The sequence below is a fragment of the Equus przewalskii genome, chromosome 6 (genome assembly GCF_037783145.1).
Source record: "Equus przewalskii isolate Varuska chromosome 6, EquPr2, whole genome shotgun sequence".
Classification (NCBI taxonomy): domain Eukaryota; kingdom Metazoa; phylum Chordata; class Mammalia; order Perissodactyla; family Equidae; genus Equus; species Equus przewalskii.
In genome coordinates, this window is record NC_091836.1 from 22,281,195 (window position 1) to 22,294,609 (window position 13,415).

Here is a 13,415-nt window from a genome sequence, read left to right on the forward strand (position 1 = left end):
CAATCTGCCAAAATAAAATACATTTATGAAGGTCAATAGAAAGGACTCAGCATCTTGGGGCAAAATTCCTTTGCTGGAACATATATGGTGGGTTTGGGTCATACGTGGACTATACCCACCTGTTCATTCCCATTCATTCATGCCCATTCCCATTCATAGATATGAGCCGGCAGTTGAAGGCAGAGCTTTCCTTTCCGGCTCTCTCTTCTCTACCCAATGGCTGCAGACTTCCTAGCCAGGCAGGAATTAGGAACTTCCTTACCCATACCATTGGAAAGAAATCAGCAGCCTCTAGGTTGACCTTGCTCTTTCCTAAATCCCTAAGCATCATTCCACTTGTTAATGAGGCATCTAAGAGTTCTTTGCCTCTGGGACCTCACACTCAAAGGATGAGACTGAGGAAGGATGCTGAGGCGGGGAGGGGTCTCTTGGGGGTGATTCAATGGGACATCCCCTCTTCCCAGGCTCGGGCCCCCCATGGCTGCTTGGGGCCTCAGGGCTCAGGATTGGGTTTTCCCCTCCCTTGCAGGGCAGGATCGGCTCCTCCTCACGAGGAAGGAGGGAGGGCCGGCTCGCCTCCCCATCCCCACCCTCCCGGGACCTGAGCAGCAGGAAGCGGCGGCTGCTCCGAGCCTGCAGCCCAGGCGCGGGAGTGCGCGGGGTCCGGAGGGGCCGGGCGGCCGCGCAGACCTCATGGCTGCGGACGTGAAACAGCGGCTGGGCAGCCTCACGGTCTTCACCCGCGACGACTTCGACGGCGACTGGCGCCGAGTGGCCAGCGGCGGCTTTGGCCAGGTGTTCCAGGTGCGGCACAAGCGCTGGAGGACCGAGTATGCCATCAAGTGCTCCCCCTGCCTCCTGCCGGACACCACCAGGTACCCGCCCACCCCGCCCCTCTCCTTTCACAGAGGAGAAACTGAGGCCCAGGTAGCTCCCCGTGGGGGGGGCGGGGGGGGGGCAGGCGGAGGTTGAAGGTGAAGATTTTCCCCTCAGTGTTTCTGAACTCCACCCAGTGGCCTGAGCTCACCAGGCACAGCCATGTCAGTTCGTTTCCACACCTGAAATGCACTTGGCACACCATACCTGTTTTTGGAATCCACAAAGGTAAAAGGAGAACAGGAAGTACCCTCCAAAGATGCCTTTGTCCCATCTGACCTCCCAAACTGGTCTGGCCTCCTTCCTTCTGGGGGTGAGGGTGGTGATGATTGCTCTTGATGGCCCTCTGCCACTCTCCTACCCACTCCCAAACTCTCAGGGCAGGCAAGGGCTTGCTGGGAGGCTGGGGACTTCGCTCAGTGATGCTCAGCGATCTGTGGAGAACCAGGTTCTCCCTCCACATGGCCTCTGGTGTGGCCCCTGCCCAGCCAGCTCAGGCTGGAGGAGGCTTGGGGGATGGAGATGGCCCAACCCGCTGGCCTGAGAACCTGCCCAGGCCACTTACTGGTTCTCACAGAGGTCCTGCTGGAAGGTCAAACTTGGAATACTACAGTCTCTGTTCTTGTTTTTGTCTCTGGCTCCTCCCCAACTCTCATCCTATGCTCTATGGCCACTCCTCGGCATGCCTCCTTTTCTCTCTTACTGCCTCTTTCCCAGCGTTTCCACCTGTCTCTGCCTTCCTGTTGGGATGGGCTCCAGTCTCATTCCCACCAAATACGCTGATACCGACTATGCACTTACCCCCTGTGCAACCATGAAGGAGACACTTGGGATATGAGCCTCATCATGATAACCATGTCCTCCTCCCAAGACCCCTGGGACATCCACTGGAGAGCCTGGGGTGGCATCTAATTTGGATATTCTTTGTCATGTTCTGTGTGGTCACCATGCCAGCTCCTAAAATAGCCTTAGCTCCCAAACACTCAAGCCAGTCTCTTCTCTAATTCCCAGACCCCACCTGCTTAATGAATAGGGGCAAAATGAATGAGCTCCAGACTCACTCACCTTCCTCCCTCAGCATCCTCCCATTGGCTTTGGAGTAGAGTCAGGTTATTCTAAGATTTGTCCAAATCATATACAGCCTTTGAAGCAAAGAACAAAAGGAGACAGATGGCATTGACAAGACTACATTGTCAGACATTGACAGTAACTCCCACCACTTCCCTTCCCAAGTCCTGGGAGTTCCCTGTGTGGAAAGGGCTAAGGAATTTAATGGTAATTGAGTCCTGCCATGCATGGAGTACTATACTAAGACTGTCACATGTCTACTTCCCTGGAGCTTCCTTCCATCTCCTCATTCATTCATCTATTTGATGAGCTTATTGCTCTCCTACTGTGTGTCAGACTGCACTAGACCCTGAGATATAATGATGGATGCAACAGACATGGCCCCGTTCTCCTGGAGCTTACAGCCTGGGGGAGAAAGACATTAATCATATAATCCCACACATAAATGTAAGTGTGTTACTGTAAGAAGTGTAAGAAAGGAGAGATTTGTGGTTCTGTGAGAACTTATTAATAGTATTTGACTGAGATATGAAAAAGCTTCCCTGAGGAAGTTACACTTGAGCTAAAATGTGAAGGATGAGTATGAGTTAAGTAGATGAAGAGGAGAAAGCCTTCCAGGAAGAGGCAACAGAATGTGCAAAGGACCCATGGCAGGAGGGGCATAGGAAGTAAAGGATGGAAAAAAGGCTGTTGTGACTGGAGTTGAGAGAGGGAGCAGTGGAGAGCCACTGAAGGGTTTATAACCAGGCGGGGGGAGGGGTGACAGGGAGGAATTGATCAGATTTGCAGTGTGGATAATGGGTTGGAAAGGTAGAGTGGATGCTGGTCCAGGTAGGAAATTGTTGTCATCATTCAGGCAAGAAATGATCAGAGTCTAGACTGATGTACTGGTGAGAGAGGGAAAGGAATAAATTACACAGTGTTTAGGAGGTAAAAATCCACTTTCCTTGGTGCTGTATTGTCTGTGGGGGCACGATAAGGGAGATGAGTGTCAAGGGGAACTCATTGTCTCGCTTGCCCAAAGGAAGAAAGGATCCACTAGAATGTCTGTTCTGTGAGAGCAGAGTCTGGTCCGTTTGTCCTCTGCTCTATCCCCAGTGGCTGGTACATAGTGGGTGCTCCATAAATATTTGTTAAATGGCGTCATTGACAAATAATAAATGGAACATGCAAAGAGGCCCGGGTTTGGAGAGGAAGAGCACGAGTTCAGTTTTGTACATGTTGAGTTTAAGGTGCCTTTAAACAGCCAAGGATTTTGTCAAGTAGACTTCAGAGTGAAGATGTGAGCTAAGCAAATTAAAATATGTGAGTCACTTGTGATAGGCAGTAATTGAAGCCAGGGCGTGGATGGTATTATTCAGCACTAAGAGACCAAAACAAAGTCCCTGTCCACGTGGAGCTTCTCATCTAATGGAGGCAGATAGAAGGTAAATAAATAAATAGGTAAATATTTTTATCTGTAACACTTCCCACCACCTGACATTTTCTTGATTAAAATACCCAAGGACAGTTGAGTAGTCTGATCTTCCCAGAAAAATTAGAATCTAGAAATATTAATTTGTGGGCCATCTGTATATGGGGGGATAAGAGTTGCTAGAGTTGGGGTAAGGTTGCTATTTTAGATTTGAAAGGTTTAGCATTTGAGTAGAGATTTGAAGCGAAGAAGGAGCAAGCCATGTGGCTCTCTTAGGGAGGAGTGTTGTAGGCAGAGGGAACAGCAAGTGCAAAGTTCCTGAGGCAGGAACATACTTGACATGGTGGAGAAAGAGCAAGAGGCCAATATGGTAGGAACAGAGCTGGAAGGGAGGGGTTAGTAGATGAGACCAGCAAGCTATGCCCAGGGCAGATCCTGCAAGGCTGCGTAGGCCATTGTCAAAACTTTGGCTCTTACTGTGAATGAGAAGAGAGCCACTGGAGGGTCCTGGGCAGAGCAGGGATGTGCTCCGACTTACATTTTAGAAGCATCACTCTGGCTGCTGAGTTAAGAATAGATGGTGGAGAGGAAGAGAGAGAAGCAGAGAGGCCAATTAGGAGACTGGGCCAAGATGCCAGTGGGTAGAGGTGGTGAGAGGTGATGAGCTTCTTGCTATATTTTGCAGGTAGAGCTGACAGGAGGTGCTGAGGGGGAGGAAGAGAGGAGTCAAGAATGACATCAAGATCTTCGGGGACTAGAGGGATGGAAGATGAGGAAGGCTGAGGGAGGAGCGGGTTTAGGGTGAGCATCGAGTGTTCAGCTTTAGACTCGGGAAGTATTGAACACCCAGTTGGAGATGTTGAGATTGCCTACAGACAGAGCATCTAGCAACAGCAGGAAAGGAGAGGGCCTAGCGCTGAGCCTAGCAGTCAAGTAACAGAATAGGAGCCTGCAAAGGGGACAGAGAGGAAGTGACCAGAAAGAGAGGGAGAAATCCTGGAGAATGTTGGCACACGACTGAGGCAAGTGAATATTTTGAAAAAAAGAATGAGAAATCTGACCTGAAAACTGTGCATAGGCTACAGCCATGTGTCATTGGTGACCTCCCCCACAGCTGTTCAGTGAAGTATTGAGACCAGACACTAGATGAAAGCAGGTGGTGCGAGATGAGGAAAAGAGAGAGACTATAGGTACAGCAAACGCTTTCAAGAAGTCAGGGTGTCAAGGGGAATGGTGCAAGTCACTATTGTTCCCATTTTATAGTTAAGAAACTGAGGCCCAGAGAGTTTATTCCTCGGTCATGCAGAGAGTAAGCGGTGAGATTTGAAATCAGGGCAATGTGACGCCATATCCCATGCTTTTTCCACTTCATGACAGATGCTCCTGCGAACTCTAAAGGACAAGAGGAGACAGATAGAAATATCACGGAGGTGGAGGGGAGGTCTCTGAAACAGTAGAGAAGTAGAGGCGAGAAGAGGAGAAACCTGGATGGGCCCGCCTGTCCAGATGCAAGCGAGAGCAGGTGGTTTTTCCTGGAGGTCAGGAGGCTCTGGCTGGCTTCCCAGGGTGGCCCTGTGAGCACATTTCCAGCAGCTTCTGACTGCAGTGCCAACACAGCTTTGCAAATACTGTGCTTTTAAAAATGTCATTTCTCCTTAATCCTCATCCGTGCGATCCCCAAACAATCTCTAACAATTTGCATATTTACTGTTCTGTGGGCTCATACAATGAAAAGAGCAGGAGGGTTTGCAAATGCTTATTTTATAAGGCCTTCCCTTAAGACTTGACTTCTGTTCAATTCAACAAAGACGTATTGTGCTGTGCATGGCAATCGGCCGTGGGGAGTACCATGATGAGTGATGACACTCCATCCATAGAATGGGATAGCATGCAGCCGCATAGAGCTTGCTTCAGAAGAATGATGATGTAGAGAAGCACTCAGCTACAATAACGCAGATCACAAAACAGCCCACACTGTGTGATGGAGAGAGAGAGAGGAGGAGAGGAGTGAAAGGAGGGGGAAAATACCAGAGGGACCTTGAAAATGTATCGTAGGAGAATATACTAAAATACTAACAGAGGCCAACTCTGGAAGGTTGGGTTACTGAGGATTTAATTTTCCTCTTTCTAGCTCTCTGTATCCCCTAGATTTTCTATGTGGTATCTGTATTACTTTCATAATCAAAATGGCAATAAATGATGTTTTAAAACAGAAGCATGAGGCAATGATATTGGTCCTCCAGGGGCTTGCAATCTCCTGGAGGAGATAAGCATCTAAACAAGTGCACAGAATAAATGGCAGGCTTTTTGTGGCCACCTCTGTAGAATGGTCTTGCTCCTAAATCTGCAGACTCCTTTCCTTCCTGTCTTATTGTTTCTGGCCATCTGGACCTCAATCTGCACATCCTGCTGGGCATCCTTTCATGTCTCTCTCCCCTCCTCCACCATCTTGCAAACTCCAGAGGCTTCTCTGGGTCCCCACAGCCTGGCATCAAGCCAAGTTTGTGTGTTCTGCTAATTGCTCTGTAATTAATGGGTCACCTCCTTCTGTCTCTCGCTCCCCACTCTCCATAGCTCCGACGTGAATTGCCTCATTGAAGAAGCAGCCAAAATGGAGAAAATCAAGTTTCAGCATATCGTGTCCATCTATGGGGTGTGCAGGAAGCCCCTGGGCATTGTGATGGAGTTCATGGCCAATGGCTCCCTGGAGAAGATGCTGTCCACCCACTGCCTCTGCTGGCAGCTCAAGTTCCGCATCATCCATGAGACCAGCCTGGCCATGAACTTCCTCCACAGCATTCAGCCGCCTCTGCTGCACCTGGACCTCAAGCCAGGCAATATCCTCCTGGACAGCAACATGCACGTCAAGGTCAGGGCCCTGGGCAACCCTTCTGCCTCCTTTTCCCTCCCAAGTCTCCTCCAGGTGAGCAGGATTATCTACCTGCCTGACTCTTTGGTCCATCAAGAGTTTTAAGCAGCTCCCTTCATGGAGGCATACTGAAGGCAGAGATCACACCTAAAACAGAGATGGATGAGCAGTGAAATTTGATGCATGAAGCAGGGATCAGTATGCCTGCAATAACCCTCTTTGGCCTTGGTCTTCCATTTCTAATGTGGGTAGAATAATCCCTATCCCTCTCATCCTTTGCTTTGGGTATAAATAGATGTGTGTAAATGAGATGAATCCTAAAAAAGATCACGATGACCATTTTTTCAGTTCCTAAAACATTTCACACTCTTTTCTGCCCCAGGACCTTTGCACATTCTGTTTGCTCTGTCTGTAACAGTGTTCCCCCACTTCTCTTTTGTCTGGCAAAGGCCCACTCGTCTTTCAGCTCTTGGCTTAAACATCACCTCCTCAGTGAGGTTTTCTGTGATCCACCCCAACAGGCCCCTGTTGTATACTCTCATTGTACCTCTGTCTCTTCATATTGCTAACCCCAATTATAGGTATAGTCATTTGTGAAACTATTTCATTAGTGACTGTACCCCCTATTTTAATAAGCTCTTATGAGAACAATGGGCAGAGGAGATCTCATCTTTCTTATCTGCTGCCTGGTCCTCGCTGCCCAGTCTAGTTGGCACTCAGTGGATGGTCAATTGGCATTTGAATGAAGCAATGGATGGAAACAAAGAGGGGATAAATATTCATGGTGTGAGCACTTCAGTGCCTGTGGAAGTGGGATGAACAGAAGCTCACCAAAGACGGCAACTTTATCCACGGTGCCTCTGAATAATGGCAACACCTACCATGAACTTATTATGTGCCAGCACTTACTAAGTGCTTTTTGCATATTTCTTCCTTGAATCCTCATACTAGTACTATGAGTTAAGTATTCATATTATTTCCATTTTATAGATGAGGAAACTGAGGCTCTGAGAGGTAACTTATCGAAGATCGGCCAGGTGCTGCGTGGTAGAGCTGCCGTGCTCCTAACTGCTGCCCTAGACTGGAGAGGCGGACAGCGGGAGGGTGAGAAACTAAGGCAGTTTTCTGGAGGCGAGACTCAATTGCTCCCATCCCCACCTCTGGCTTCCTCGCAGATTTCAGACTTCGGCCTGTCCAAGTGGATGGAACAGTCGACCCGGATGCAGTACATTGAGCGGTCGGCTCTGCGGGGCACCCTCAGCTACATCCCCCCTGAGATGTTCGTGGAGACTAACAAGGCCCCGGGGCCCAAGTACGACGTGTACAGGTGAGAGGAAGGCAGGGCTCCATGCCGCAGGCCTGGGAGGTAGCTTGTTGTCACTGCCCTGCCTGGACCCTGCGGCCCAAAGGACAGGATGGGACAGAGAGGAGGTCCAGCCCTTCCCTGCCCACGTGGGAGGGTGAAGGTTGGAGGGGGACTCTGGCTGGAGAGGCCATGCCTGGGATTGTGCGGTCCATGGGGCCCTCCTGGCTGGGGAGACCATGGATATCAGAGAAAGTCACTCAGGGAGCACTTTTCCCCTCTGCAGCTTCGGGATTGTCATCTGGGAGCTCCTCACTCAGCAGAAACCGTATTCAGGTAGCAGCGGTGGTGGCATCCTGGGGTGGGGTCCTAGAAGGGGCTGTGGGAGGGCTGAGGGTTCGTGGGAGCAGGACAGGGGCATGTTTGTGTCAGGGACCCATCTTCTCTTCAGAGATTCCCATCCGCACCCTCCCTCCCTCCTCCCCCTACTTTTTAGAGCTCTCCTAACAGTAAAAGGAAGGGCAAAGGTCAGCCCAGCCCATGCTTTCTGGGACCTTTGCTTCTCTGGCCCTTTCCTGCCTCTCCCACCTGACCCCTGCCACTGAGGAGCCGGGGAAATAGAGTGCCAGGGAACTTGGATAACCTTGCAATGTTGCAGTCAAGCCTGTACCCAGGCCTGTTGATCAGGCCTGCTGCCTTTGGACAGCAGAGGCCTGCAAGGTGGGGTCATGTCCGGTCCTGGCCTGGGAGGTGGCTGGAACTGGACCAGAGACTCAGCTGCTCAAACTGGAACCTCCAATCCACCTGCAATCCAGCTGTCTACTCCCCATGCATTTATGGAGTCCCAGCTGTGTGCACCACATTGTCAGACTCCCCAGAGCCCCTGCCTCCTGCCCAGCCCCTCTGCCCCTGCCCCACAGCACCCGCACAGCCCGGGCCTCCTCTCGCAGGCTTCAGCATGATGACCATCATCGTCCGAGTGGCCACAGGCGGGCGGCCCTCCCTGCAGCCCGTCTCCGAGGAGTGGCCAGGTGAGGCCCAGCAGATGGTGGACCTGATGAAACGCTGTTGGGACCAGGACCCCAAGAAGAGGCCGTGTTTTCCAGGTTCTCGTCTAGTCTGACCTGCCCAGGGACTGGGGAGCTGGGCAGAGCCGGGGTGCCAGGTGCCAGGAGAGGAGATGACTAGAGCCCAGCTACACCACAGAGCTCTGCAGAGAGACACCTGCTATGGCACTAGGGCAGAATCCCCCTCTCAGTGCTGGGAGGATGGCAAGGGGGACCGGGGCAGCCGAGGACTGCAGTCCAGTCTCTCTGGGCTATGTGCCCCTGTGGGAGGTAGTGTAGAAAACTCTGATTGTCGGAAGGCTTCTGGGCCTGGCTCTGCTGCTGCTGGGGTCTCCAGTCACCCGGGTCCTTTCAGGCTATGGTGTCCTCATCTGTAACATGTTCCCAAACCATGAGATCACAGGGCATGGAGGGACCTGGAGGTCATCCAGCCTCTTAGAGACTGTGAAACGCACAGCTGTGTGTAAGTGTGAGCATCTTAGCGATCGCCTGGTCCCTCCCCCTTGATTTATGGAAAAGGACTGACCCTTGGAGGGTCAGTGACTTGCCAATGTGGCCCTGCTGAGCCCAGGCTGGGACCCGGGTTTCCTGCCTCCTGGTGTACCAGTATGGATGCACGTGGGCCCAGGAATGGATTTTGGGGGTTGTGGGAAATGTCAGGATATCTATAATGTGGAAGGACTGCTGACCAGCCTGTGCTCCTTTTCCTCTCTCTCCCCTCGTGGAGCAGACATCACAGTCGAGACAGACATGCTGCTGTCCCTGCTCCAGAGCACTGTGGCCGACCCAGAGAGCGAGGCCCTGGCCAGGAAGGTGTCCTGCAAGCCCTCTCTGTGCCAGCCCTGGGAGGTGCGTGCGGTGGTGGGGCATGGTCTCTGGCACGTGCTGAGGATGCGTGCACAGGTGTGTCCTTCACGAGCTACCTGGCTGAGGGTGCAAATGGGGACTGAGAGCCAGCCCACACTCTGCTGGCCAAGCCAGGCAGCCCACTTGGGAACATCTTTTCCTAATTTGCAGAAAGCTGTACTCAGGGCTAAGGGTGGCCGTAGCTCAGAGCCCCTGAGAAGGACATAACTTCTCTCACATGTGTAGGATTAAGCAGAGCCCTGTCCTACAGAGGAAGACCTCTGCTCTCCCAGGCTTTCCCACCATGGGCACCAACGTCGTCACTCTGCTGCCCTGTTCTATTCCCTAACATGGGAACCAGCCCTGGGCTAGCATGGGGCTTCCAGCAGAACCCGCAGAGCCACCCTCCTTTACGTGGGACCCAAGAGGCAGTCAAGGCCCTGAGCCATCTCTTTCTGGCAGGGTCTCCGCTGCTCAGGGTTTTCCTCTGGCGTAAAAGCAGGGTCTCCTAGGAAAGGGTGGGATGTGAGTCCTGACAGGTGACAAGGAATGCTGGAGAGAGGGAAGGAGTGGAGGACAGCACAGACCAGAACTGCCCGGCTCGTCTGATCTGCCCCTATGTCTTCTGGTTCCCCCTCCCCAGGTCAGTGTGGAGGTCAACCAGGAGCTAACAGACATCGGTGAGTCCGGAGTGCCACAGCGGGAACCAGAGAACTCGCAGTGGACGAGAAAGTGCAATCCAACCATCCCCATTCCCCATCCTCCCCGGCCCCCACCCTCCTCCCCGGGCCTGTGACAAATCAGGAGTCGGTGTATCTCTTTCCTGGCACCCGGCTCCGTGTTCTAGAAATGCACAGGCTCTTGGGGGCCTGGCTCTGCCTCCCCTTCGGGTCTGTGTTCTTGCAAGGCCAGACTCCTCCCTTCCTGGCCTGGAGGAGGAGCATTGGTTTTCAACCCTGGCTGTGCCTTAGAATTACTTGGGAAAGGAAAAAAAATGCCAATGCCTGAGCCTCACCCTGGACTAGATCAGAATCTCTGGGGGTTTGGCTTGGGCAGTGATTTATTTATTTATTTGGTGGTGGGGGGGGTAATTATTATTGCTTTAAATTCTGATGTACCATTGGGTGGAGCAGGAGGAAGTGAGTCCTTAATGGCCTCAGGAGAAGTCCAGATCGTAGGGCTCCACCACAAACTTATTTTCAACTTATATTTACTTACTTTGTGCCAGACTCCCCTCTGAAAGTTCTTACCTACATAATTGTCCTCACAGTGGCCGTAAGAGGTGGGCATTGTTCGTGTCCCCTTTATGGATCAGGGCCTGGAGGCTCAAACAGGCAGAGCTGGCCAAGGTCAAGTGGTGCTAAGGGGTGGAGTCAGGATTTGCACCCAGGCCTCTTTCTGCCTCATCCTCACGGGAAGAACTGCCAGACTCAGTTCTCTAGGACAAGGGAGGCTATGCAGAGATGCGTAATATCAGGAAAGACATAGCCTTTAGTCCAGTAGTCTGTGTTCTTGGATGGTACTTCCAGGAGGCAGGGGGATGGCTGAGAAGACCTCTGGATAGGTCAGAGGTCCTTTTGTCAACCGCTTCTTCCTCCCAGGAAACTCAGGAGACTACTTGAAGCGGGTCCTGCAGCTCTCAGACAGTGGGAGCTTGGTCCCAAGCGATGAAGAGCTGCGTATCTATGAGAATAAGGTCACTCCCCTCCACTTCCTGGTGGCGCAGGGCAGTATGGAGCAGGTGAAGCTGCTGCTGGCTCATGAGGTTGACGTGGACTGCCAGACGGCTTGCGGCTACACGCCTCTCCTCATCGCTACCCAGGACCAGCAGCCTGACCTCTGCACTCTGCTCCTGGAGCACGGCGCCAATGCCAACCTGGCCGATGAGGACGACTGGGCCCCACTGCACTTTGCAGCCCAGAATGGGGACGACCGCACTGCCCGCCTGCTTCTGGACCACGGGGCCCACGTGGATGCCCAGGAGCATGAGGGGTGGACCCCACTCCACCTGGCTGCACAGAACAACTTTGAGAATGTGGCACGGCTTCTGGTCTCTCGTCAAGCTGACCCCAACCTGCATGAGGCTGAGGGCAAGACCCCCCTCCATGTGGCTGCCTACTTTGGCCACGTCAACCTGGTCAAGCTGCTGACAGGCCAGGGGGCTGAGTTGGATGCTCGGCAGAGAAACCTGAGGACACCACTGCACCTGGCGGTGGAACGAGGCAAGGTGAGGGCCATCCAACACCTGTTGAAGAGTGGGGCTGCCCCCAATGCCCTTGATCAGAGGAACTACAGCCCACTGCACATTGCAGCTGCCAGGGGCAAGTACCTTGTCTGCAAGATGCTACTCAGGTATGGGGCCAGCCTCGAGCTGCCGACCCAGCAGGGCTGGACGCCCCTGCATCTAGCAGCCTACAAAGGCCACCTGGAGATCATCCGCCTGCTGGCTGAGAGCCACGCAGACTTGGGGGCTCCTGGAGGCATGAACTGGACCCCCCTGCACCTGGCTGCCCGCCATGGGGCGGAGGTGGTGGTGTCAGCACTGCTACAATGTGGTGCTGACCCCAATGCTGCCGAGCAGTCAGGCTGGACACCCCTCCACCTGGCTGTCCAGAGGGGCACCTTCCTGAGCGTCGTCAACCTTCTGGAGCACCGTGCAGATGTCCATGCCCGCAACAAGGTAGGCTGGACACCTGCCCACTTGGCTGCCCTCCAGGGCAACATGGCCATCCTCAAAGTGCTGGTCAAAGCCGGTGCCCAGCTGGACATCCAGGATGGAATGGGCTGCACACCCCTGCAGCTGGCCCTCCGGAGCCAAAAGCAGGGCATCGTCCCCTTCCTCGAGGGCAAGGAGCCCTTATTGGCTGTTCTGGGCAGTGATGAGTCTGGAGCCCAGATGGATGTTTAGACAACCTGGGGTCTCCTTACTGTTAAGGAAGAGGGGTTGGTGGAAGTGAAGCTGGACTTCTGGGAGGGCCCCTTCCCCACCCGTACTTGCCACCTGCCCCTTGACCTTCAGAGGAAACTTGGAACGTGGTCTCCTGGGTGATGGAGGGATGGGAAGGCACCACTGAGGTTGTAGCTGGGGAAGGGGCCCTGGCATGGAGAGCTTCTTTCAGCTCCTCCTCCAAGTGCATCTCCAGCAGACTCCTACCCTCCTCCTCCTGTAACTGGACTCAGACCCCCGAAGTGAATTTCCTCTTCATTCCCAAGACTTCTGCCACCTTTTACCACTTGCCCTTGAGTTCACAGGGGCGCTTGCACCCTAGGAAACCCCCTCTGAAGATGAAGGAAGGCAAGGAGGAGAGGGGAGTGCTCCCTCCTAGCTCATGTCTGTGGGACTTGGCCCCCAATCTCGAGCTGGGCCAGGAGAGCCAGGCACACATGCTTTGCTCGAGGGACAGGAGCTAAAAGTTTGGAGGAAGTTGCTGCTCACCGTTTAATACCCCAGCTAGCTCTCTGCTGCCACACTGACCACACCTTCCTCGTGGCCCTTGTCCCAGTGCCTGGGTCTCCCACACAGTCTCTTGGGGATGAAGGAAAGGTGTGCTCCAACTGCGCTCAAGTGATCCTATGTGGGACACTCAGCCCCTGGCCTTCCCTGCCCCACCATTCGCTGTGTCCAGTCATTTGGCCAGGTTTGAAACCCCAAAGTCAATAAAGCTGTGGGCCTGAGTCTCCCCTTTGGAGACAGATGGACCTCTGAGACCAGGTTGCATGTAGGGGCCAGTAGTGTTAGTATAGGGTGTGTGTGGTATGTGTAGTGTGGTGTGGTGTACGTGTATAATACGTGTGTGAGTTCACATGGGGATAGGAGGCTGATGAGGGGAGTGGGGGTGTGGTGTGTGTGGTCTACTGGAAGTGTATTATATGTGTGTGTGAGTTCACACTGGGGGAGGAGGCAAGGGTATATGTGGAAGTTGGAGGGGTTGGTGGTGGTAAGAGGTGGTGATGGTGAGTTGGAGGGGGTGG

The 13,415-nt window shown here is 53.1% G+C and overlaps 1 protein-coding gene across 2 annotated transcripts; it reads left to right on the top strand.

Moving 5' to 3' along the window:
- Positions 1-552: 552 nt before the first annotated feature.
- On the top strand, positions 553-13,142 carry ANKK1 (ankyrin repeat and kinase domain containing 1). 2 transcript variants are annotated; one of them, XM_070623129.1, is made up of 8 exons: positions 553-875; positions 5,933-6,227; positions 7,403-7,554; positions 7,817-7,866; positions 8,481-8,636; positions 9,328-9,446; positions 10,087-10,123; positions 11,045-13,142. In XM_070623129.1, exons 1-8 carry the CDS (start codon positions 694-696, stop codon positions 12,349-12,351), a joined length of 2,298 nt encoding a protein of 765 aa, XP_070479230.1. In that variant the 5' UTR covers positions 553-693; the 3' UTR covers positions 12,352-13,142. The 2 variants fall into 2 exon arrangements, with proteins under 2 accessions (XP_070479230.1, XP_070479229.1); XM_070623128.1 differs by having other exon boundaries at positions 595-875; positions 9,328-9,500.
- Positions 13,143-13,415: the final 273 nt, after the last annotated feature.

Coding starts and splice junctions, on each gene's coding strand:
- ANKK1 (XM_070623128.1), top strand. CDS start 694: ATGGCTGCGGACGTGAAACAGCGGCTGGGCAGCCTCACGGTCTTCACC. Junction 876..5,932: donor CTCCTGCCGGACACCACCAG/GTACCCGCCCAC, acceptor CACTCTCCATAG/CTCCGACGTGAATTGCCTCA. Junction 7,867..8,480: donor TCAGCAGAAACCGTATTCAG/GTAGCAGCGGTG, acceptor CTCCTCTCGCAG/GCTTCAGCATGATGACCATC.